Raw genomic sequence first — 26,993 nt, forward strand, 5'->3', positions numbered from 1 at the left:
TGGCTTCTTGCCTAAGGCAACAACCTGCTTAGAGCTTCCTTCACAAACAGGGGCATCTACGAGAGAGAGAACCCACAGTTTTAGTAGATGCCCACATTTGGTTCTGTGAGCTGGATGAATATATGGATAGGGTAAAACTCAGTATCTGATGGTTCTGCCAGCCTGTTGGAATAAGCACAAGTATGAAGGAAGGTCTAACTAACTTCTTAGCCTTCCTCAGACACCTTAGGCCCCAGTGATGTCCTGTGCCTTTGAACATACTATTCCCTTGTCTTCTAATGCTCAGTGTTCCTCCATACTCTTCCTCTAACCACCCCCACCCTGCAACACACAATGCCTCACAAACTTCTATTCATCCTTCAAGACCCAATTCAGAGGCCTCGGGTTCCAGATGGCACATAAAGTACATGCATTTACCGTCTCCATTAAAATAACAGAAGAAAAATTCTTTTAAAAGATAAACATGAGCTTTTGGCAAACCAGGAAAAAAAAAGTAAAATTCTTAGAAGATAGAAAGCAGGTGATATCAAACTGAAGGAAAAGGAGAAGCTGTTAAAGACACCAGAGGGAGCTCTGGGGAAGATCCAAGCAGGAATGGCCCTGACGACAGTCATGGGAATACACAGAGTACTGCTTGGAACTGCTGCAACTCTGGGGGCTTTTCCTGCCCCCCCCCCCAATAAAGTAACAGTCCAGGTTCAAGTGTGGTGAAATACTCTATAAATAAAGTGCCCCGGTCTGGGAAGGACAACCATAAAGGGCATCGGGGTTTGAAAGGAACAGAACAGAAAGGGACTGAGTGACTCTGATCCCCTAAACAGACAAAAAGGGGGTTGGGGAGAGAAGAGGACAGTGATTTTGTAGGAGTCCTAAATTACCTGCCCACTTCTTGGTCATACTCCTTCTCCTGACCAGTTAGCCCTCTGGATCAGGGGAAAGGCCTCCTGGCAGGCAATCCTACCCAACTCAGTAGGAAATGCACACCACCAGCACCTTTAGTAACTAATGTTTAGTCTTTCATTCATTCCCACAGGTACAGATGATTGAGTTCACCACACTCCCCAGTTTAGAGCACATTATCATCATTGATTCACCCAAGTCCCTCTCACATTTTATCTATTCTTGCTATCTTTGCTCCCCAATCTTATTCTCCTCCTAACCCACCCAGACAACCACTGATCTGCTGTCTGTCACTATAGATTGCTGTGAATTTGATATTTTCTACTGTATTCTCTTTCATTAAAAATGAGGAGCTGGTTGGCATACCTGGGTGGCTCAGTTGGTTAAGCATCTGACTCTTGATCACAGCTCAGGTCTTGATCTCAGGGGTCGTGAGTTCAAGGCCCATGTTGGGCTCCATGCCCAGCATATTTTAAAAAATAATAAATAATGAAAAGGAGCTGGCCTATACCTATGGCCGTAGTCAAGATAGACTAAGCTATACTTCAGGAACAACACAAACTCTCAGTGGCTTAACACAACCACAGCTATTTTTCACTCTCACCACATGTCTAATTCAGGTCCATGGGGGGCTCTGCTCAACACAGTCGCTTGGGCACTCAAGCTGATGCAAGTTCCATCTCAACAAATGTTCCCATGATCACTGTAGCAGGAATGACATGGCAGATCAGATGCTCACATTCAAAGCTTCCATCCAGAAATGTGGAAGAAAAACACCATTTCTGCTAATATTTCATAAAGCCAGTCACATGGCCATGCCTACTTGCAGAAGGAGTGGGGAAGGCAACTCCTCCAAGGGTGTCTATGAAAAGTCCCACCACACCCACAGAACTGACTTCATGACCATTAATGAATCAGTGTTGTGAACCGTAGTTCAGAAAACACTAGTTTAAAAGTTTCTTATGTTGATCTGCAACCTGGCCCACTACAGATTCCTTCCACTGGCCCCAGCTCAGCCCCCTGGGGATACTCAAAACACCTCTGCACACCCTGCTTCAGAACAGTCCTATTTAGAAATGGCATCTCTCCTCCCTAGACCTTCCCCTCTCCTGGCTTAATACCCTCAATTCCCTCAATTCCTCTTCCCAGGCTGAGACTTTCAGTTTCCTCTCTATCCTGGCCACCCTCCTCAGGCTCTACCCATTTGCCAGTGTACCTCCTAACATGTCACCTTAAAATGTGGTCTGAGCAGCTTGACATTCAACAATTCCCATTACTCTGAGACATGAAGGCTGAGTAAGCTTAAGGATGGGACTGACCTTCAGAAGAGTTTTTTTGTTAAGCCAGTTATCTAATTTCCTCATTCTGCAAATACTACTGATAATCAAATTCCCAGCGGGAGGCCCATGGAAATTTGATCAGATCATTTTCTGGCTTAATAATCCTGCAACAGCTTCCAATTCCTTAGGATAAAATACCCACTCCTTCAAGTGGCCTGCAAGGCCCTGGTGCAGTTTGCTTACACCTGCTTCTCTGACCTCGTATTTCACAGCCATCCCCTCCTACTAGATTTCAGCACACTAGACCTCTTTCAGGTCCTGGAATACACCCTCTCTTGCCTCAGGAGCTTCACAGTCACATGACCTGTTCTCTTGCTCATGCCCCACATCCCCACTGCCTAGCTCACTCCTCCTCATCCTCAAGTCTGTTTAAACCTCTCTTCCTCCAGGCTAGGTTAGGTCTCCTGGGTGAAGATACTCTACACTTCTCTCAGTACTTTGCTCACTTATCATTCAGTTGAAATTCGTTTGTAATTACTTGCCTAGCTTGCCCAGTAGATTATATATCCCATGAGAAAAAGGACCTTGGTTTGTTCACCACTCTCTCTAGTATCTAGGATTGAGCCTAGCACCCAACAGATACTTGATGTGTGCTACCTAATTATATATCAAGCATTCTGGATTAGGGATGCAAAGATGCATACTGGCTTCCTACCCCAAGTAATTCCTAATCTAGGGATGGGTTGAGGAGAGAAAGCAAACATGGGAGGAACTACATTCATAGTATATATAGAGGGCTGGGAAAGCAGAGAGGAAGGAGCAACTCAGTCTGCTATAGAGGGATCAGGAAAGAAACTTTAGATTATGTGTAATTTTTGGAAAGTTTCTTAAGTGGTCTAAGCTTGTTTCCTTATCTATAAAATGGAACTAAAAAGAGTACCTCTCAGGGGGTTTGTGAGGATAAGAAACAATGATGCCTATAAAACAATGCTTAGCATCAGCCTGGGACAGATAACTGTTCGAAATGCAAAAGTGATTACTGTCAGTGCTATTATGAATTAGGCATCAAGGGTAACTGCAGTTCCTGGCTTGGGCAGCAGGGCCCCTGGTGGTGCTATGTTTGGAGATGAGGAATGCAGATGGGAAGAAAAGCAGGTTGGGGGGAGAAAGAGTGATTTGAATTAGCCACTGGGGTTCTGCTTGCCGCCCCCCGCCACCCACCCCCCGCCCGTCCTCTTCTAAAGACCCTCAAGTTCTGAGACCTTCTTTTTTTTTTTAATAATTTTTTAATGCTTATTTATTTCCTGTTGAGAGAGAAGGAGAGAGGGCACAAGTGGGGGAGGGATGGAGAGAGAGAGAGAGGGAGACACAGAATCCGAAGCAGGCTCCAGGCTCTGAGCTGTCAGCACAGAGCCTGATGGAGAGCTTGAACCCACAAACTGTGAGATTGTGACATAAGCTGAAGTTGGGATGCTTAACCGACTGAGCCACCCAGGTGCCCCATCAAATCCTGAGACCTTCTAATCCAAAATTGGATTTTGGTTTTTAACTTTTTTTCTCAAAGGTTTTTAACTTAGGGTTTATGGATGGTCTTTGGGGAATGACCAACCCCCTGAGGTTATGTGCAAAATGTGTGTTTCCCCTCAGAATGCCAAAGTTTTTACCAGTCTCTCAGATAGATTTATGACCCCTGCCCACAAGCTGAAAACCACAGACCCAAGCTATCTCTCTAATGTAACCTACGGCTGCCCCAACATTTATGGCCCCCTGACAAGGATGGGCTGTTTTATGTCACACAGAAAGAACTCACAAGCAAGACTGAGGCAACATCGCTAAGCTTCTTGGTCTCTAGATATCTTCCACAACCCATATCAAGTCACATTTGGCACTCATAGTTTGCGAGCTTGGTTCTGTACCCCCTCCTATTTTTGGCCATCTTGTGCACAACATTGGATTAATCATAATCCTTTTGCATGACTGCTTTTATCATTTTTATCACGTTCAACACACTTTTTTTTAACATTTATTTATTTTGAGAGAGAGAGAGAGAGAGACAGTATGAGCAGGGTAGGGGCAGAGAGATAGGGAGAATCTTAAGCAAGCTCTGGGCTCCGAGCTGTCAGCACAGAGCCTGACACAAGGCTTGAACTCACGGACTGCAAGATCATGACCTGAGCTGAAGTTGGACACTTAACCGACTGAGCCACCCAGGTGCCCCACACAACACTTTTATGCATAGCTTTTAACCAATTTAGTTGACAATAATGGAACTATATGGTCCCTCCAGCTCTATTGTATCCACCTTACCTGTGGGAATCATTATCCTGAATCCCACAGTGAGAACCATTCTGTACTTCTTTTTACATAGTTTTATTGTATATATGTTCTTTAAAAATGTTTTTAAATTCTTAGTTGTATTTAACTCTAATAACACGGGAGAGATGCAAATTAAAACCACAATGAGATACTCAGACAAACCCACTAGAATACAGTTTAAAACTTATAATACCAAGTACTAGCAAGGATGTTTGAATCACCATGATCTGTGTAAGGAACCCTGCCTTTGGGAGAGCTCAAATGAGAAGTTCACAGGAAGGGTTTTTATACTACTCTGGCCATGTAATCAAGCCAGATATATGTAACCAGTTAAGCCAATTATAAACCATCAGTAAAGAAAGTGACCCTGGGAATCATCAGGGGAGCTTCAGCATTTAAATGCCACATTGGAAATTCTAGAATAGACAAAACTGTATGTTTTGCAGATAGTGACAAAAGCAGATCAGTGATTTCCTGGGGCCAAGGAAGGGGGAGGGAATTGAGTGCAAAGGAGCACAAGCAAACTTTTTAGAAGATAGAATTATTTTCTGTATTTTGATGGTGATGGTGATTATATGATTATCAAAATTCATTAAATAGTACATTGAAAATTGATCAATTATATTGTATGTAAATTATAACAAATTTTTATAAGTTTTTAAATTTATTTTTTATTTTTTAATTTTATTTTTGAGAGAGGAAGAGAGAGAACACGAGCCAGAGAGAGGGACAGAGGGGGAGAGAGAGAATCCCAAGCAGACTCCACCCTCAGCACAGAGCCTGATGCAGAGCTCGATCCCACAACCCTGGGATCATGACCTGAGCCAAAATCAAGTCAGATGCTCAACTGACCGAATCAACTAAATCAAACTGAAGCCCCTCAGTTTTCTTTTTTTTAAAAAGGGCATGATGCTACATTTAATCTTTTGGGACTAAACTTGTTCATTTAATATTTTATTGTAAAGATTCGTTCATATTGTTATGTGTCACTGTGGTTCATGTTTTGACAACCATATAATATTCCATTGTGTGAATATTCTAATTTATTTTTCCACTCCATTGCTCATGGGCATTTGGGTTTCCTTTTGGGATTGCTATAAACATTCTTATACAAGTCTGCTATTATACATGTATGAGTTTCTCTTGATTTATCCCTAGTATTGAGATAACTGGGCTGGAGGGCAAGTAAATATTCAATTATAGGAGATAATCAAACTTTTTTCCAAAGTAGTTCTCTGCTTTTTCTATTTGGGTCAGTCTATCATCAATTTGATTGGGACTCCCGGAGCAAGAGACCCTCTCTTCTTGAATTATCACTGCTTAGCATTTAGTTAGCACCAGGCTGGATACCCAGGAGGCAGGGCAGAAGCCTAGGCACCTGAGGCCTCCCAGGCTCAGCCAATACTGAGTGCAGAGTAAACAGCAGACAGGGACCACATACCATATATGGAGACTAATTAAGGTCCTGCTCCGTCTTCCTAGCTTCACTTGATTTTGAGTCTGGAAGATCTTCCAGGGCCCTCAGTTACAATGCAAATCCCAAGAAAAGAGAGGGCTTAACCTTATCTAAAATCCTTCTCAGCTGACACCTCTAATACCCAAACAAGAATTAGCAGGAAAGGCATAAAGAACAAAATGAGTGACAAAAAGAGGAAGAGGAGGGATAACGAAAGTGGGAAGAACCAAGAACATAAGTATTCTGAAATTATGCTCCCTTTTCTGCACAAGAACCAGTTTTTCAGGAAAAAAAAATTTAATTAAAAAAAGCAATATTTTGCAAGTGACCAAGCAACTTTTAATATCCCTGCCATTAAAGGATTACCTTCTTTACGTTAAAGTTACAAAAACAACATAACTAGCATGCAGTCAGCAGTGATGTAATATCGACCCAAACTTCATACACTCTGGAAGATGAGGCCCTGTGACACTGGGGAAGAGCTCAGGGATTTGGGGGTGGGCCGAACAATGGAAACCAGAGCTTGGCCACAGACCAGGAACAAGAAAAACAAAACCAAAAGCATAACAGAAGATACTAGGAGCTGCTGAGGTGCTCAGAAAGCAAAAGGAGAGCTGCATGAAGAAGGATGAGGGGGTCTCACCTCCCACAGTCCCAACTGCTACACCTCCAACAGCTCCCTGGCTGAGGTGTCACACAGGAGCTCAAGGAACACTTGCTAGATGATGAACAATGGGAGAAACACACAGAAGAGGAGCACAGCCCTGTGGCAGAAGCAGCTTCCCCAGCCACCTTGGGCAGCAGTGCTGTGGACAGCAGGAGGAGTGGCTTCCATTGTGCAGCTCGGGAGAGCTTTCTCGGTATAAGTAAGCAGATTATCATGCATTGGCTTAACGTTTTTAGTTGCTTGTTCCTTAAATTAGATCATGGGCCATCTGAAGAAATTAGGGAGGCTTGTTTGGGCCCATTGGCTGCTGAAGACTGATCACACAGAACTCACTTCAAATGGGAGAGGTGCTCTGTAACCAGAGGTCTGTAACCAGGCTGAGTTCCTGGGCTTTGGACCCCTAGGAGCTAGTGCTCAGTAGCAGCAGCTGGTACAAATGGAACTAACAGTACTTGAACTGACATGAGGCCCCAACTACAGCCCCAGCTCTATGGAACTTCAATAATTTTATTGGCTAAATGCTTCTCCCCAAGTTTACAGCTTAAAGTGTGGGCCTGCTCACTGGCTCCTCTTCCTCCTAAGCCCCTAATCGGGCAGGAACCTTTAGCACAGGCTTAGAAATGGGGGAAGGGGGTACAATAAGTGAGTGAGAAACCTGCTGATGCTCCATAATTGGACAGCAGGACAGAAAAACTCCTACTTTCTAATGCTGAGAATTGTCTACACAAAGACTTGAACATGATGGAGATAGGACCCAGAGTGCATCTTTGCCACTGGTCTTGGTTTCTGGTGCCTCTATGGAAGTATACCCTTTACCTTCCTACCCCAGGACTTCGGGAACCAGGTGATGCTATGTCAGCCTACACATTTTGCAAAAGTACATAGGCCCAAAATTGGCCAAGAGGTTTGGGATTACCAGTTCCCCAACCTGGCAGGATGGGAAGAAAGAAAATGTGTCCATGAAAAGCTTTCGGAAGTGACTCAGGTCTTCCACCTGAACCTTGATGCTGTATTGATTGGCCAGGAACTCGATGGTGCCTTGCACCACATACTCGTTCTGTAAATGTGAGAGTGAGCAGGTGGAATAGACAACGTGGCCTCCTGGTTTGGTGGCAAGGAGTCCAGCCCTGAAACCAGAAAGAGAGAAAATCAGTGACTACTGAGCTTCCCAGAAGCAGAAGGACAACAGGAGGAGCTAGAAGCAGGCACAGTGGAGTCTACTATGGGATGCGCAGCTGTGTTAGCTTCTGAAGTCTCTCCCCCAAAGATACCACCAGAAAAGTCGTTCTCGAAAGAGAGCAGCAACCCAACCTTACTCCATGGGCTCTCCTCTGGAAGCAATCCCCTGAACTCTGACTCTGGTTATGGGCCAAACCCTGGTGCTAGCTGTGCACTGAGTCCTTACCAGCCCTACCGAGCCTTGACTCCAGTAACTTTTTTTAAGCTTTCAATCTTGTGCCACTCACTGGGACTGAGACTAGCATGGAGGTAAGATAACGTAAATGAATCTGTGCCGCCCACCCTGCTATGTGTGTCCTATCACATAGGGTTTGTGTGTTCCAGAGAAAGTCCATCCTATCATATCTGGAAGTTCCTCAATCAGAAGACCCTTCTGTGGGTGATGGTGTTGGCAAGAGCTCGCAGTTCCCCAAGTGACTGGCCCCCTGGAGCACTGTGGCACAAAGTCCTCAGTTTTTGTAAATCTGTTACTCACGCGAGCAGCTGCATTTGAAGCATAGGCAACATCTGCCGCTCCTTCTTCCTCGACCGCTGAAAGATGTTGTTCTCCTCCTCATGAAGGGAGTGGCGGTCTGTGGTACAGGGCACATCCACCAGCACCTACCCACAAGTGTTAAAGGGTACTGTGTTAGAGCTCCTTACTGGCTCCTCTCCCTTAGGCCCTTGCTCTGAGAGGTTTCACTCAGTGCTCCCTCTGCCCATCCTTCCATTGCAGAGTACCTGACAAACCTTCTCACTTTAACCTGGTAGACAACTGGGAAATAATGAGTGGGAAAAGAGTATATTTAGGTATACTCATGGCTAGTCAAAAAACCAAAGCCAATACCCAAGTAACCATAATTAAATAATTGATATCAACCTAGAAAGAAGGCCTTCCCTTTTTTTAGAGATTTTAAGTAATAACTACATCCAACATGGGGCTCATACCTACAACCCTGAGATCAAGAGTTGCATGCTCTTGGGGTGCCTGGGTGGCTCAGTTGCTTAAGCATCTGACTTCGGCTCAAGTCATGATCTCACAGTTCGTGAGTTCGAGCCCCATGTTGGGCTCTGTGCTGTCAGCGCAGAGCCTAGAGCCTGTTTCAGATTCTATGTCTCCCTCTCTCTCTGCCCCTCCCATGCTCCTGCTCTCTCTGTATCAAAAATAAATTAAAACAAACAAACAAACAAACAAAAAAACAAACATTAGAAGAGTTGTATGCTCTACTGACTGAGCCAGCCAGGTGCCCTTCATGGTTTAGGACTCTGTCCTTGGCTATTTGAGTGAAATATCCAATTTACAAAATGATACAATGCCCAGAAGGTAGCTAATAACTGAATAACAGGATCAGGATTCAAAATTATTTTATGCTGAAACATCATATCCAATATGGAAAGTTTTAAAGTAAGAAATATAAAATCATCCATTCATTTACTAAGAGCCTATACTCTGTGCTAGGCACAAGAGACAAAAACAAAAATTAAAACAAAAGAAAAAGTCCTATAATTATGTTTCCAAAAAAAAAAAAAAATCATCTATGGAAGAGAGCTGTGAATTTTACTTGAGAAATAACCCTTTTCCCACTCAGTCAGGTTCAAACTCTTTCCTGTTAATTGTCTCCAATGAAGACACTACTGATGACTGTGAAGAAGGCTGTGTTCTCTCAATCACCCACAGAGAGCTGGCAAGGTCCAGAAATGGCCCTACATCCCCAAATATGGAGGGCTGGATCTTACTCACTCAGGGTCTACAGCTGAGATGGGAAGGCCAGATTCGACTAGCTCGATGTCTCAGGTCAGGAATCACTCACCCGGTCATAGGTGTCCCCCTCCAGTTCTCCCCACTTCCTGCCATCCCATGAGGTGACTCGAACTCGATTCCTATCCCTGATATCTTGAGGCACATAGCTGTGAAGAACCTTCTGTAGTCTGACTGTTCGAGAAGTGGACAGATCATTGGCAGCGAGATTGCCTGTGGGAATATAAATTTTAGCATTGTTTTTCTAATTCTGAAAAACAAATACCATCAGAAACTTGATAGGGATTGCACTAATCTATAGATGGCTGTGGGTAGTCTGGACATTAAAATGCCTGTGAGAATAAAGAAACTTCAAAGCCATCGCCCAACAAAACATCACAACAGCAATGGTGCTGATGGAGAGTCAGACCAATTCTCAGGCACAGCCAATCAATGCAGGCCCCAGGGGCAGGGGCAGGGGCAAGTGGAGAAGAAACGTTTACTATGTGCATGGCACAGTCCTAGACACTCGAGATCAGGAGTTGCAAAGGCAAACACCTACACCAGCCAGAAAGGATATGGAAGTAAATAAAGCAGACCAAGTATGAATATTTCTAAACAAATATGCTCTCTCCTACTTTTCTTGAATCACGTGTCTCTCTCTACATCTTTGGCAGATGCTATACATTATTTACCAAAAATATATTCTCTTCCCATTCCTTATTAATAGAACTCCAGTTTTATTTGAGGTAGAGGGGAGCAATGTGCCCCATTTCCCAGTCTCCTTTTATAACTAAGTATGACTATATGGCTAAGTTTTGGTCAATGAGTTACAGGCATAATTATCGTGTGGGATTTCTGGGGAGATGTTCAAAAGAAGTTAATGCAATTAGATGTGCCCCTTTTACCCAATCTTTTCTTCCTGTCTTGAACTTGAATGTGATAACTGGAGTTCTAGGAGCCATCTTGAGCCATGAGGCAATCCTGACGATGGAAGCCAGAAATAAAATAGGTTGCAAAAAGAAAAAAGGAGCCCAAGTCCCTAAGACTGTGTAGACTCCATACCAGCCCCGGACTGCTGATATCCCAGTTCTCTTATGTAAGAGAGAAATAAACTTCTTTAAGCCAATTTGTTGATTTTCTGTTTTATATGACCAAACCTAATCCTAATTAACTTACCATCTGTCTTTCACTTTCCCTTTTGTGACAGGTGTGAATTCAAAAAAGAGCTCACTGGGGCACCTGGGTGGCCCAGTCGGTTAAGCGGCCAACTTCAGCTCAGGTCATGATCTTGCAGTGCGTGAGTTCGAGCCCCGCATCAGGCTCTGTGCTGACAGCTCAGAGCCTGGAGCCTGTTTCGGATTCTGTGTCTCCCTCTCTCTCTGACCCTCCCCCGTTCACGCTCTGTCTCTCTCTGTCTCAAAAATAAATAAACGTTAAAAAAAAATTAAACAAAACAAAACAAAAAAGAGCTCACTTTGGGGCACCTGGGTGGCTCAGTCGGTTACGCGTCCAACTCTTGGTTTCAGCTGAGGTCATGATCTCATGGTTCGTGAGTTCAAGCCCCATGTTGGGCTCTGTGCTGACACCACGGAGCCTGCTTGGGATTCTGTCTCTCCCTCTCTCTCTGCCCCTCCCCACTCGTGCTCTTTCTCTCTTTCTCAAAATAAACAAATAAAATTTAAAAAGAAAAATAAAGAGCTTAATTACTTTGTTCTTAGATCTCCTATAAGAAAAAATATTACTGTAAGCTTGATAACAAATGATGACTGATACCTGGCCTCAGAGTCAAGGAATGAAAAGGAGGCAGGAGCTGCGGTGAAGAACTAGAGAGTATATACCTTATCCACTGGGACTGGTCACTCCCATGAACAAGCTTAGTGTTCCCACAAACACATAGAGTCCCAATTTTTGAGGGCACTCAAAGAAGTAAAAATTGGATTCTCTGCTCAGGAGGAATTTGCAGAAGGCCAGGAACTAAGAACAGAAAAAGCTGGGTTCCAGTTCTGGCTCTATCTCTAACTCAGGTAAAAGTTAAGTTATTTCATCTCTTCAGGACTCAATTTCCTCCTCTGTAAAATATGAGGGCTAGACTAGGTAAACTCGAAATTGCCTTTGTCGACTGGAATCAAGGACTCACTTTGGTGAGGGGCCAGGATGGGGGTAAGGTGCTGGTAATTTAGTACACCTTAGAAAAGCAACTCTCAGTTACTTCTCCTTGGCCCTTCTCCTGCCTCTTAGTTCAAGTTCCTCTTCTTCCAAGTAACCCTACCTCATTCATCCCCTTTCTGATGGATTCCTACAGCAGTCAGTCAGATCAGCACAGCCCAGCACAGAGGCTGGGATCTCCTGCACTGGACTCATTAAACCATATCAACACTTTTTCTCCTCTCCCTCTGCACTTCCAGGAGGTAAGATCAAATGTGCAACCTTGCTCAATCACCCATAGGGTCTACCACATGACTGGAAGCTAACCCAAACTATGCAAGTTGGCTGACAAGAACTGAAGAGAAGGGCCCAGGTCCAACGAAAAGGCTAGGGCACAAGGCAAGAGAAACCTGGCAGGGTGAGTGGAAAAACCACAGTCCTGCTCTGGGTATTTCTCAAATCACCAAGGAAAAAGTGTTGCCTATTTTAAGGCAGGATGTCAGCCAGTAGATGGCTGAAGTGAACTCTTACGGTACACATAGCCCAGGCTGCTGGCTGCACTACTGCAATTAGACTTGGGCCTATCCCCAGGGAATTAATAATCTTGAAGAGGGAGAAGATGCATACCCGGTAAAGCTCTGATGCAAGGCTAATGTGCTAACAGTTGCTAGGATACTGCCCATGGTAAGGGAGCATAGGAGACAGAGGCGTCACTTTGCAACCAGCCCCTAGAGGTCATGAGGGAAGACTTTCCAGGAGGTGGCACACTTGAGCTGGGACTTGAAAGCTAAAAGGATATAAGCAGGCCAGCTAGGATAGGACGGAGGGTATTCTAGAGAAAATGGAACATGAGCAAAAGATGGAGGCTTATTCAAGAAACAGAGAGTAGCAGGATGTGGCTGAAGCATATAAAGTCTGAGGAAGAATGAAATGACATAAAGCTATAAAGGGTGGCTGCAGACAGATCTTATTGCTTTAGCTGGCAGACTAAGGAAATGGAACTTAGAGACAAAGTAAACAGATACAGGGCGGTAAAAGTGTCAGGTATAGACTGGTCAGGGCCCCACTTTAGTCTGCCTCCAGAGACCTTGCTCTGCTCAGCAATCTTCTTTGGCCAACTGACACAGAGTGAGAGGAGAGACAGCTGCAAACACAAATACTCCACCTTAGCAAGCAAGCACTATACTCCCTCTGACCTTGAGACCTGAAATCCCATCAGATTCAGTATGCCCCTGACTGGGTGAGGTAGGGAGCCCTCACTGCCCAAGACACCAGCCCTCTGACTTACGGCAACAGCCAGTCTGAAGCAGTGCTAGTGTCTTTCCCCCAGGGGCCGCACATAAGTCAAGCACAGTGTCACCAGACTGCAGGCCAAGGGCCAAGACAGGCAGCAAGGAAGCAGCATCCATCAGGTAGTAGTCCATGACACCCAGGCTGCCAAGCCTACAAGAGAGGAGACCACCTTATAGTCAAACTCCAAGTCAGGAGACCCACTGGAAGTCAAGGCCACCAAGTCCATGCCCTCGGGGGTTACTGAGTTCTACTCACCAAAAACTCATTTCTAAGACCCACACTCACTTATTCACTCACTCATTCATCCACACAGCAGGCAGAGTGACCCATTTAAAACACAGATCAAGGGGCACCTGACTGGCTCAGCTGGTGGAGCATGCAACGCTTGATCACAGGGTTGTCAGTTTGAGCCCCACATTGGGTGCAGAGATTACTTAAAATTAAAATCTTCAGGGGCGCCTGGATGGCTTAGTCGGTTAAGCAACCAACTTCCGCTCAGGTCATGATCTCACGGTTCCTGAGTTTGAGCCCAGCATCAGGCTCATTGCTGTCAGCCCAGAGCCTGCTTCAGATTCTGTCCCCCTCTCTCTGCCCCTCCCCCGCTCACTCACGTATGGGCACACGCATGCTCTCTCTCTCTCTCTCAAAAATAAATAAACATTTAAAAAATACATAGGGGTACTCGGGTAGCTCAGTTGGTTAAGCGTCTGACTCTTCAGCTCAGGTCACGATCTCACCATCTGTGGGTTTGAGCCCCACATCGGGCTCTGCGCTGTCAGTGAGGAGCCTGCTTGGGATTCTCTCTCTCTCTGTCCCTCCCCCACTTGCTCCCTATCTCTCTCAAAATAAATTTTAAAAGAATAAAATAAAACTTAAAAAATAAATAAAAATAAAACAGCACCCCTCCCCCAAGCCCATCACTTCCTATCTCTCTATGTGACACTACTTTTCTTTAAGGCACTTATTGTTCACTTTATATGTACAGGTGTGTGTGTGTGTGTGTGTGTGTGTGTGTGTGTACTCTCCTCCTCCTCCCTCTTTAGAATAAAGGCAGAGACTTTGTTTGTTCACTGGAATAACCTCAGCACCTGAAACACCACCTTGCATACAATAGGAGCTCAGTCTTATTGGGTTACATATTAAGATACAAAATGCTTTCTGGGTTCAGAGAAGAGCGCCATCACTTGTCCCTCTCACAGTTACCTGAGTCAGGCCTGATGAAGAAATAGGCCCTATTAGGTGAAGAAAGGGAGGGATGGAGGAAGAAACAGGAGCATTCCAAGAGAAGAGAAAAGACCAAGCGAAGGCACAGAAGCATGCAAACTCATACCTCCTTTCAGAAACAATGAGAAATCTTCAGTAGCAGAAATACAAAGTGGAGGAGATTGAGGTTGAAAAGCAGGTAGAGGCCAGGTTGTAGAAAGCCTAGGACCCTATGCTAAGGAGTTTGGACTGTAACCTGGAGGCAGTTACCAGTTTGTAAAGAAAATGACATGATCACCTAAATAGAGTTTTAGAAAGCTAGGTAGGCTAGAAAGAACACATTAGAAACAGACACCAGTGATGAGGCTGTGATGAAAGTCCAAGTGAGAGCCAATGAGGCATGAAGACAGGCAGGATCCATGTGGGTAGAGAGAGGGACGACAGACAATAACCTAATGGTCACTCCCAGGCCAGTTGTCATAAGCCATTCCCCTGTCTGAGACACAGCTCAGCCATTGGGGACAGACTCAAGAAGACAGAAACCTGACCTTTGCTGCCCTGACAGGAAGGCTCTGGGAGAAAAATGTGATGAGACATGAGACATAGCAGCACTGAGGGTTTGCTACAAAAGCTATAATCCCCAGTCTTGAGGTTGTAACACCTTCGAAGATAGGCTCAGACTATAATAGGATACTTTCAAAATCAAATCATGCCTGGATTGTCCCTGAAGCTGTGTGCCCATTGCCCCTGCAAAAGAGAATCAACCAGCACTGGTCTACAAAACTCATTCTCATCCAGTTCCTTCCTTTGGAAGTGTCACTCAACCTTTTTTTGGTTCAGACAGTTTCGGGAATCTGCTGAAAGCTACAGTCCCTCTTTTCAACAACAACAACAACAACAACAACAAAAAGCACAACAGTTTTTCAGACAATTTCAGGAGGTTCCTGGACTCCCTAAATACATCCTTGACCTCCTGAGAGGTTAAGATTCCCTTGATTTATAGGGAGCCTATCAAGATGAGAAGGAAACCCAAACCTCACTGAATAGAAGCCAAGCACCCTAGGCAACTTAGGAAACCCTGCTTAGTCTGTGGTTCTGCCTAAGACCAATGCCTCCAAACCGGTCTCTAATCCTGCCCCAATCTATCTTCCTCCCACCCCAATTTATTACAGTGATCCTCCTGAAGCATAACTTCGATGAGAATGACACAGACAGTAAGAGATACTGTTTAGGAGTGCTCTACCACAGGTACTACACTAGGTGTCTCGTATACATCACTCCATTCAGGCCTCACCACAGCCCTGTGATGCAGCAGAACCCAGGATCCAGAGCCACACTGGCTGCATCTCAAATCCAGCCCAGGTGCTCAACAATTGTGTGCCTTTAGCAAATGACTCAATTTCTCTGTGCATCAGTTTCCTCATCTGTAATAAGAGTACATGCCATATAGGATTATTGTGAAAATGAAAGGAATTAATAGAAGTCAAGTGCTTAGAATAGCAGCTGCCACACAATGAGCTATAGTACCAGTACCATCATTTTCCAGATTATTTTCCAGGAAAGGAAACCAAGAGTCAGTTATTCAAAGCTAATGTCCAATAAGTAATGAAGGTAGAATCCAAATCTAGGTTTTCTTGACTCCAAAGCCCATGCTTATAACCACTGTGCATTATTGCCTTTCCCCTACTTAGAAACCCTTTCCACCAGTTCTCTAGAACAGATCTTGGCAATTTACAGCAATATGTACTAAAGAGTGCATCGTCTGAAGCCATTCAGCCCTGGCAGGTCCAGCCATTTATAAGCAACCCTGGGCCATCAGAAAAATCCCCTTCTCCCAACCTATAAGCTCCTGACATTCAAGATTCCCATACATGGCCCCCCACATACTCTTCCAGCCTTACCTTCTAGCTTTACTAAGCATGTAGCCCTCCTTCAAGCCAGCAGCTAGAGCTATTGCAAAAGCTTCCTAATTTACTTCCCTACTTCATATTTGATACATAGCCTCGCCCCTCTTCAATTTGTTTTCCACACAGCAGCCAGAAAAAATATCTCAAAAATTCAAATCTGGTTATGTCATTCCCCACCTTAACACTTTTCATGGCTCCCTCCTCCTTTTAGAGAAAAAGTCCAAAATCCCTCATGGCTTAGACTTTCAAAATTTGGCTCCTGCCAGCTTTTTTGGCCTGTCACTCCCACCCCCACCCCCAAGCCACCAGCTGTAATTCCTACTCATTTCCAGGTCTAAGCTTAAATTTCACTTCCTCAGAAAAGACTGCGTTAGATCTCCTAGTTATAATACCTCATAGCACCTTGTACTTTTCTTTTGTGGCACTTATCACAATTGTAAATAGTTTCTCAATACTTATCTTCCTCACTAGACTGTAAGGTCAATGAGGGCTTTTGCACCTGTAACCCAGGCACTTAAGAAGGCCTGGCATTTGGTAGACAATAACTATTTACTGAATGAGTGAATCAGTCCTTCAAAGATCAATTCCCATATCCTACAACTAACATTGAGCTCTCGTTTTCTCAGTTTCTAAAGCACAATGTAGCATTTGATCGCAAGAGTCTTTTTCATCCAACTTTATATAAATCTGAGCACTGGATCAGAAGACCAGGAGTCCCCTCACCACCACACCCCTCTGGTACTTGGTGTCCCTAGCAAGTCCCACTTGTTCTTTGGTACCATGAGCTTACCTGTCCCACTCACTTGGATGGGTGGCTGTGAGGGCAAAATGAGAAAGCCCTTATAAATAATACACACTTTAACTATGGAGGGTGTTAAGTGCTCAAGTTAGAGTACTCTTCGATGGGAGGTAGCGGAGAAGAGCAGGTTCAAAGTGCAGGTTTTGGGGTCAAACTGCCTGGGTCTAAGTCCTAGCTGCATCACCTGCTTTCCAAGGAACCTAAAGCAAGCAACTTCTCTGCACCTCAGTCTCCTCAAATATAAAAGAGGAACAATAATATTACCTACCTCAGAGTGCTGTTGACAGAACAAAAGGAGATCATGGATAATGCACACACAACACTTAGAAAAACGCCTAGCATGTATAAGCACTCAGTAAATATTAGCAATATAATGATCCTCATTAAATGGGACAAAAGCTGGGTCTCCTGCTGTTTACTTCCTGTAGACACTCAGGATGGCCCTAGCCATGACTCCAGATCCTACCTGGCAGGGGGGAACCGGCTGACATCCCCTCTGGTGAAAGTGAAGCATCGAAGGTTCGGGCTGCAGGTCCCAGAGGCTAGGGATGGAGTTGCAGTTTGGCCACTCTCAGGCTCCAGTTCCCCATAGGAGATGGAGTCATTCACAAAGTCCCTGGCACTCAGCTTCTCCAGCTTTCCACTCACATGATCCCAGGCAGCAAAGTTATTGACCAGTGCACCATACTTCTGCTCTGAAAGGAGACTGACCCGGATGGATGGCCAAAGATCACCAAATTGCACACTGTAGGTCATGTCAAAATTCTGCAGAGCCAGTTGAGTGGCAGGAAATTTGGGCTCTGTGGCAGCCTAAAAGGAAAAGAACAGCCTTATTGGTCTTCCAGCCTTGCCTCTCCCCTCCCACCTAACCTCACCAATACCTCAGAGCCCTGCAGCCAACATGGTTCCAGCTAGTGCCCACTCCTGCCTTTGCATCCTACCTCTGCCAGCCAGAAGAGAAGTGCGAGAGAGAAAAGTAGTAGGAAGTCGGCCCTTCTGTCTCAGTGTTGTGAGAGAAAGCAAGCTGTAGCTCTCACAACAGCAGGTGGGGTCACCAAGAAAGGCGCGGGGCACTCCCTCAGGCCTGGGAGTAAGAAGAACTTAAGAAAATGGCAGCTCAGGATAGGACTCTTGAGGGGGGCCTACCGAAGGTTGGAAGAATCTATGAAGGCCCCGGGAAGCTTCAGCCTTAAAAACAAAAGACGCAGGGCGCCTGGGTGGCTCAGTCGGTTGGGCGTCCGACTTCGGCTCAGGTCACGATCTCGCAGTTTGCGGGTTCGAGCCCCGTGCTGGGCTCTGGGCTGATGGCTCGGAGCCTGGAGCCTGCTTCCGATTCTGTGTTTCCCTCTCTCTCTGCCCCTCCCCCATTCATGCTGTGTCTCTCTCTGTCTCAAAAATAAATAAACGTTAAAAAAAAACAAAAACAAAAAGACGCTTTCTCTCTGAACAGTCCTTCCATCTTCTAAAGCATTTTCTGGTCTCCTAGCTTATGTGAGCACCACAACAGATAGCTCGGTGGGATACAAAAAAATATCAACCCTCCACATTCGATGGACAGGTATAAGGTAACTTACCTAATGGCATGCAGTGGCTGACACCATAATGCTCAGAATCACAGGGTTGAGGGTCATTTGGGGAGTTCTTATACCCCAGGAACATGGGATAAAGGGAGCTCACAGAAACCCTGAGGTGTGAGCCAAAATGGGGACTTCTATGGGGGTAGCAGAGAGAGACATGAGTCAACCTTGCAGAGCATAAACACAGATTATGAGGAAAATGAAGACCTCAGCTGAGGAGTCCTCAGGTCGATCCACGTTGCCACAGCTGGGCGCTTGCTATGGCTGGCAGTCCTGTTATTGTCTATGAATTTTGCTCTGGTCTGCATTTTTGATTTGGTCAGAACTCTTCCTCTGGCCCTCATTTCTTGCTATGGCGAGGACTCTTGCTCCCACCATGATTTCTGCTATGGTGGGGACTCTCACTCTGGCCTCGACTTTTGCTGGGACAGGGACTCTTGCTCCGGCTCCTGCTGTGGGAGGGACTCTTGCTCTTGCCTTGCCTTTTGCCATGGCAGGAACTCTTGCTTCGGCTCCGACTTTTGCCATGGAGGTCACTCTTGATTTGGCCCTGACTTTTGCTACATGGAGAGCTCTCACTCTGGCCCTGATTTCTGCTATGACACTCGCTCTTATCCTGATTTATGCTTTGGTGGGAACTATTGCTCCGGCTCCGACTTCTCTTTCGACTAGGACTCTTGTTCCGACTCTGACTTCTGTGAAGATGGAGACTCTTGCTCTGACTTCGACTTCTGCAGGGGTGGTGGGTATTCTCATTCTGGCTCTGACTTCTGCTTTGGCGGGAACTCTTGCTCTGGCTGTCACTGCTCTGGCATTCACTAATAACAGTTAAGCTACGGCTGACATTAGTGCTACAGCTGGAAGTCTTGGATGAAGGCAAAGGACAGCCGAAGGGAACCTGGGGGCACTCTTTGCAGGAGACTCGAGGAGCCACAGAGTAGACGTGGAAGCCACAGGGCATAGTATCGGGGTGGCACCGGGTTTGGGGGCCAATGGGTAAACTTTGAGGATCAAAGGGTGTTCTCAAAGGGATAAAAGAATAGATGTGGGTGGAACAAGGAGGTGCCACAGGCTGGCGATAAGGTTGGGCTGGGCCCCTGGAAGTGCTATAGATGCCACAGGGGGGCACCATGGGCAGTTTATGACACTGAGAGGGGCAAATGGATTGATTGAGGGAAGCAAGGAGTGGGCAGGGATCAGGGGTCGAGGAAACCACAGAATATATACGGGTACTGCATGGGGGTCCTATGGAGAATCCATGGGGGCTGCTCTGAGCATAACTATTGGTTGAGACAGTACCAAAAGGAAGGCGAAGGGGAAGACAAGTGGGGATAACAGGTTTGAGGGTCCTAGGGATCACAGTAGGTAAGGTAGTTCCTTGGGGAATTTCTTTCGGGCAGGGATTTGAGCAAGTGGTAATGGATGTCACCATACAACAAGGACCAGAAGGGCGGGACGGTGGTGGAGGGGAGGCGCTGGCCTTAGGGGCCCTGGGCTGGTCAAAAGGAGTGTGCTGGAGAGGGATGACCAGGGAGCGACATCTGTGGAGAGCACATGGTTGTTTTAACTCTGAGGATTTGGGGGACTTCACTTGGGGGCAAACTGGGGTAGGGAGAGGGGGTTCATTACAGCTTCCGCGGGGGGGTGACTGGGATGGAGATATAAACTGGTTGCCCAGGGGTGAAGGGAAGGAGAAGACAGTATAAGGACAGCAAGAGGAGAGGGGAAGAGGTGGTTCCTGGGGACAGGGGGGACAAGGGGGACAAGGAGGACAAGGAGGACAGGGAGGACAGGGAGCACAGGGGGCACAAGAAATCGGGGTGCCTGGCTCTACCAAGAGGTAAGAGTTCCCACTAATCTCCCAGGTTAAAATGGACTCCAAGCAAGGCTTTATGGGAGCCTGGGACGGGGGTGAGCAAAGAGAACCAGTACTCTTAGGGGATAGGCGGATGGCACAATAAGGGCTACCGGGGGCAGGTACATGGGCCTCTGGAGAAAAATGGGAACAGTGATAAGAGCTCTCCTGAGGTGAGCTGGGACAGCCAGATGTACCTGCCTGAGAAGAAAGTGGGGAGCCACAGAAATTTTTCCTAAGGGGCAGGTCAAGCTGTGGTTTAGGCTCACAAGAGTCTGGAGGCTTAAGGTGGACATGGTAAAAGCTGCCAGTGGGTGGGGAAGATGCTGGAGAAAGAGGAGGGTCATTATAACTTCTCCCTGAGGACCAGGGAGAGAGCAGAGGGGAGATCCCAGTTTCCAAAACCTTGTGAGAAAGGAGGGGGGAAGCTAGAAGTCTAGTTTCCGGGGGCCGGTGAGCAAGAGGAGGTGACATAATGGGGGTAGTTCTCAGGGGCCTATGAGTAAGAGAAGGTGACATGATGGGGCAAGTTCCCTGGGACCCAGGACCGGTGGAAGGTGAAATCATGGGATCTGTTCCTGGGTGCTGATGAGTGACAGAAGGTGGAGTCACTGGGCCAGTTTCCAATGGCGCATGAGGGAGGGTGGGAGAAGTCACTGGGCTGGTTCCTGAGGGCCGATGAGGAAGAGGAGGGAAAGTCACAGGGCTGGTTACCAGGGCTGAAGGGTATCCACAGTAACACAGGTAAGTCTGCTGGTCAGTGTAAGGGCTTCGGGGACAGGGACGCGGTGTTCTCGGGGGACTGATCCAGCTGCAATAAGGGCTCCGTGGACGAACAGAGGGTGACCCCAGAAGGCTGCGCCGGTCAAAACAAGGGCTCGAAGGGGGCGAACCCGAGATAATAGGCTCACGGCAGTAAGGCCTTCCAAGGAGTGGATAACAGGGTTCAAAAGAACATCTCCCAGGGCGCAGGGGAGGCTGTGGAGGTGGGGAAGGGGAGGGTGGGGGCTGGGAGGGAACCGGAGGGGGTAGGGAGGCGGGCGTGGCGGTTATGGAAGAAATTCCAGGGCTACAGCTGAGGCCAGAGAAAGGGTCTCTGGAGAGGTGAGGAGATTCCAGGGGCTGAGGAGAGTCGCTGCATCCTTTGCCTGGGTCTGGGTAAAGGCCAGAAGTGTGGGCAGGGTGATCGCTGTAACCTTTCCTGGACGCCAGAGGCACCTCGAGGGTGAGGACAGGGTTGAATCCTTTCCCAGTGGGCGGCGGAGACCCAGGAAGGAAGGGGTTGTCGCTAAGACATTTTTCGAGGGGTGAGGGCGGCCGGGCCGAAAGTTCTAGGAGGAAAGGCGGAGACGAGGTCATGCAGGGAGGGATGAAGGGGGGCGGGGTAGGAAAGAAGGGGAGGGCGGGGAAGAGGGAGGAAGGGAAGTGTAAGGGATAGTGGGGGCCAAGGGGAAAGTAACCAACAGCAGGGGAACACGTGGTGGTGACATAACTGAAAGAATGAGGGCGGAGGTGATGGCGTAACTTAGGGGGGCGGAGTCAGGGTACAGTGGACATACTAAAACAGCCGAGGATTTGTGACGAAACAACAGGGCAGATAGAGGCGATGACGTAACAGATGCGAGAGGGAGGAGCCTAGAGACGGCCCCTGAGGGGCGGGGAAAAGAGGCTAAGGGCCTTCCGGAGGGGCTGGAGTAGTGAACCTATCCGACAGTGGCGGGAGGTGGCAGGGCTAGAGAAGTTTCCCGAGGGGAGGCGGCAAAAGGCCGCTGTCACTGTTTCCTCGTGGGCCAGTGGCTGGACCTTACCCATTTCTTCTTATGTCGATGTCTCCGCGGGATGGTCGCGAAGTGCGCACGCTTCAGCACGCCCGGCACACCCCTCACTACCAGCGCAGCCATATCAGCGTGCACCGCCGAGTCATTCCGCCCGGAACCGCAAGGGCCGACCCGCGGGTTCCGGGGAGGTGGGGGCGCCACTCTGGACGAGAACAGGAGGGAATTCCGGCGGCCTCAGGTTCGGGGCTCAGCACACCTTTACAGCTCAGGTGCAAACCGAGCCCCGCTCCTTCAGGGATTTTCTGTGGGTTCTGGGAAAGCAAACATTCGCACGGAATGGCGTCTCTGCCTGGGTGCTTGGAGCATTGGGAAAGACTCCGTAAAGGCTCCTAGCCCAGCTGGGGGATCAGAGAAAACCGGGAGGTGGCAGTTGGCCAATGGGGGCGGGAAGGGCCTTCTAGGCAGAAGTTGCACGAGGAAAGATCCTGAGGTAGAGAAAAATGAGGCCAGATTTGTGGGCAGAGGCAGATTTATACTGAAGCTAACCAAGCTTGAAATTTCAGAACTTGCCATTTGCAGTGCCCCTTGCAAGACCCTGTGCCTAATTTTGTATTGTTTTTCTTGAAGAGGACCTCTCGGATTCTGTAAACTGTAGGTCCCACAAAACTTGACCCCCTCATAGGGAGACGGTAGAAAGGAAGGACGTGATCAGATAGGTGGGTTTTGTTTTGTTTTGTTTTTTAAAGTTTATTTATTTTGAAAGAGAGAGCATGAGGGAGGGGCAGAGAGAGGGACAAAAAGAGAATCCCAAGCAGGCTCTGGCGCTGACAGCGTGAAGCCCCACACGGGGCTTGAGATCTCACCAACCGTGAGACGTGAGCCGAAATCAAGAGACCAAGAGACAGTCGCTTAACCGACTGAGCCACCCAGGTGTCCCCTCAGATAAGTGTTTTTAAAATGATCATCTGGGAGCTTACTGGTTGGTGAATACACGGAGGTGCTGGGAGAGAGCACGGAAGCGCCCTGTCTTTCCCTATGTGCATCTCCATCTGACCGTACCTGAGTTACATACTTTTATAATAAGCCAGTGATCTAGTGAGTAATGGGTTTCCCGAAATATGTGAGCTGCTCCAGCAAGTTAACAGAGCCAAGGAGGGGCTGGTGGGGAACTCTGATCTCTAGGCAGTGGATCAGAAGTACAGATGTGAGCTGTCAGCCAGTGGAGCTTAAGTATTCAAAAGTAATCAGCCACCATTTCAAACTCCCATCAAAAAGTCCTATCACTTTCAGAAGGCAGGAAGTTTGGGTACATTTTTACTGAAGTTACAGGAATGATGAAGCAAGTGTGAATTTTAAGACAACAAACTATCTCTTCACTACCATAGAAAATTAGAAGTAGTGAAGAACCTTGTAGCACTTTGACCTTTTCCAGTATTTTATGGATTGTGAACTGCCAAAGCTACATATGAATGAGGGAATTTTTGACCTTTGCTCAAACTATATTCTTCTTGATGTGGGTTGTAAAATTCCACTGAGAAACATACACCTTTATTTCCACATTTACAGGGCAGGAGGAGTTACCAAAACTTTAAATATCACAAATAGAATCTTGTGTTTATCACTAAAAAAAGAAAAATCATCTGACAGTTGACCGGAGTAGGTAGGATTATGGGAAGTAGATCAGATGAGAGAAGACAGTTCTGGATTAGTGTGGTGCCAAGGAAGATACAAAAGGATTCCCAGGCGCCTGGGTAGCTCAGTTAAGTGCCTGACTCTTGATTTTGGCTCAGGTCATGATCTCACGGCTTGTGGGTTCGAGCCCCACATCTGGCTCTGTGCTGGCAGTGTGGAGCCCACTTGGGATTCTCTGTCTTCCTCTCTCTTCTCCTCCCCCACTGGTGATCTCTCTCTCTCTCTGTCTCTCTCTCTCTCTCTCTCTCTCTCACACACACACACACACACACAAGTAAAATAAATAAACATTTTTTTTTTAAAAAGGAAAAGGATTGATTCTACTTGTGATTAAGAGAGAATTGATTGATTGGCCCTATCTATCTAAACTAGTACATGCTACACCACCAGTTAATAACTGTCCTCTTAACCTGCCTTTATTCTTATAACTTATGTATTTTTTCATATAGTCTGCTAAATTACAATTTGCAAAAGGTGGGAAACATAATTCTTACACAAAGATAAAGTGAGTGCAGGCCAAAGATTTTATTCATCATGATAAACTACTCCTCCATTATTATCCTAGATAATGAGGGAACCAGTTAGATGGTAAGATTTGTGCAAATGAGAATTTGAGTTTCAGATATTTAGATTGTCAAAGGAATGCTGAAATGAATTTGCTGATAGTTGCAAAAACATTAAAATCTTCAGTAATAAACTATAATGTTTGGGACTATCACTTATACCAGATGGAAATCAATTCCATCTCTACTGATCAAAATCCATTTGCATTACTATGGATAGGAGTAATTTGCATTTGCCATTGGTTTTTTACAAGCTAACCTTTACCCCTACAAAGTTGTGCAATAGCCTAGTCAATATAAAGTCAATCAAAGGTATACTCTAGCACTACAATGAAAGAGCACCCAGTAATTCTCTTCTGCCCATTTACAAGTTCTGGACCAATTTTCTGACCCCTCACCAGAATGTAAGATTTTAAAAATCAAATCAAGGATTTTGTTTAATTCATTGTTGGATTATCAGCACCTATAGCTGTATATGGTACATAGTTGGCGCTCAGTAAATAGTCATTGAATGAGTGAGTGAAAGATGAGAAAGAAGTTTGTAACAGGGACCTAGCAGTTGTAAGATGGAGGGAGATGTGTGCATAGAGAAAAGCCTTTTTTGTTTTATTTAAAAAAAATTTTTTTTAATGTTTATTTATTCTTGAGAGAGAGTGGTGGAGGGGCAGAAAGAGAGGGAGACATAAAATCCAAAGCAGGCTCCAGGCTCTGGTCTATCAGCACAGAACCCGATGCAGGGCTCGAACTCATGAACCGCGAGATGACCTGAGCCGAAGTTGGACGCTTAACTGACTTAGCCACCCAGGTGCCCAGAGAAAAGTCTTTAAAAAAAAAAAAAATCTCATGACATTTAAATCCAGATAAGGATCCAGTGAAGAGAGATTGAATACACTAAATAGGAGTTATCCCAGCACACCTCTTCTCACAGATTTATACCGAATGTGGAGTGTCAGGACCACAACCACAGTCTCCCTGTGAAGGGTCCTTTCCAACTCCAAGCCTCAGTTTACCCATCTATAAAATAGGGAATCAAGAGAGAGAGGGTTGGAGCAGATCAATGATTCTCAAACCTTTGGGTCTTGAGACACTTTACACTCTTAAAACTTAAGAATTATTAAGCTTTTTATTTGCTGTCAATATTTGCCAGATTAGAAATTAAAACAAAATATTTTAAATATTTACTCATTAAAAATAACAATAAACCCATTGCATGATAATATAGGTATCTTTATGAAAAAATAGTTATATTTTTCTAAAAGAAATTTAGAAGAGTGGCATTGTTTTACAAATATGTGGCAAATTAATGTCTGACTTAATGAAAAGCTGGATCTTCATCCTCTTCCTTTAGTGTGTTATGATACGTTGTTTAAGTATATATAGAAAATCCAGCCTCACACAGATAGGTGGTTAGAAAAGAGAGGAGTATTTTAATAGCATATATATATATATATATATATATATATATGACATATATATTGGATATTCTTTGGTACTATCTCAAAATTGGACAAGTGGTAGTTTTCTTAAAAGTTAGTAGCAGGGAAAAAAAAGTCAGTAGCAGGGGCACCTGGGTGGCTCAGTTGGTTGGGTTGAACATCTGACTTCCACTCAGGTGGTGATCTCAGGGTTGGTGAGTTCAAGCCCCACGCTGGGCTGGCTGCTCTCAGCCTGTCAGTGCAGATCCTGGTTTGGATCCTCTGTCCCCCTCTCTCTGCCCCTCCACAGCTTACACTCTCCCAAAACTAAATGAATATTAAAAAAAAAAAAAGTAGATAGCAGTGTGGAATCTGAAACCATATCTATAACTTTTCATACTCTGTTACATTGAGATCCATTGATCTATCTTGTAGTTAAAATGACTCTGTTGCCTAAGCTTGATTTGTCACATCATACAGTGGTTATTTGGAAATTATCAGGGTCACTGAGTTATGCAGAGCTTACAAATGCTTTCACATTCATTATACAACATCAAAAATCATATTTGTTAATATCTACTGATCTCATTGAAAACTTTATATGTTAGGAAAACTTTTAAGCTCACAATAATGGGTACCAGTTTTTTTCAAAATCCTAATTTTATTTATTTATTTAGTTAGTTATTTAGTTATAAATGTTTATTTATTTTTGAGATAGAGTGGGGAAGGGGCAGAGAGAGGGATGGAGAGGATCCAAAGCAGGCTGTGCACTATCAGCTGTCAGCAGAGCCTGATGCAGGGCTTGAATTCGCAAACCATGAGATCATGACCTGGACCGAAGTCTGATGCTTAACCAACTGAGCCACCCAGACACCCCTTTATTTATTTATTTATTTATTTATTTATTTATTTATTTAGGTAATCTCTACACCCAGTGTGGTTTGCAGACCCACAACCCTGAGATCAAGAGTCACACGTTCCACCAACTGAGCCAGCCAGGTGCCTCTCAAAGTGCTAATTTTGCTTGAAGGCAAAATTTTTTTTTAAATGTTTTTTTGGGGCACCTGGGTGGCTCAGTCAGTTAAGATTCCAACTTCAGCTCAGGTCATGATCTCACAGTTTGTGAGTTCAAGCCCCGCATCAGGCTCTGTGCTGTCAGCTTGGAGCCTGGAGCCCACTTCAGATTCT

General features: G+C 45.8%; 1 protein-coding gene across 2 annotated transcripts; it reads right to left on the reverse strand.

Moving 5' to 3' along the window:
* Positions 1-6,357: 6,357 nt before the first annotated feature.
* On the reverse strand, positions 6,358-22,387 carry NSUN4 (NOP2/Sun RNA methyltransferase 4). 2 transcript variants are annotated; one of them, XM_047869034.1, is made up of 6 exons: positions 22,166-22,387; positions 17,392-17,735; positions 13,012-13,166; positions 9,649-9,809; positions 8,334-8,458; positions 6,358-7,746 (listed from the first exon to the last, which is right to left on the reverse strand). In XM_047869034.1, the coding sequence occupies exons 1-6, from the start codon at positions 22,256-22,258 to the stop codon at positions 7,470-7,472; spliced, it is 1,155 nt and encodes a 384-aa protein (XP_047724990.1). In that variant the 5' UTR covers positions 22,259-22,387; the 3' UTR covers positions 6,358-7,469. The 2 variants fall into 2 exon arrangements, with proteins under 2 accessions (XP_047724990.1, XP_047724991.1); XM_047869035.1 differs by lacking the exon at positions 22,166-22,387 and adding an exon at positions 18,500-18,587.
* Between the last annotated feature and the right edge of the window lie 4,606 nt (positions 22,388-26,993).

Source organism: Prionailurus viverrinus, chromosome C1 (genome assembly GCF_022837055.1).
Source record: "Prionailurus viverrinus isolate Anna chromosome C1, UM_Priviv_1.0, whole genome shotgun sequence".
Classification (NCBI taxonomy): domain Eukaryota; kingdom Metazoa; phylum Chordata; class Mammalia; order Carnivora; family Felidae; genus Prionailurus; species Prionailurus viverrinus.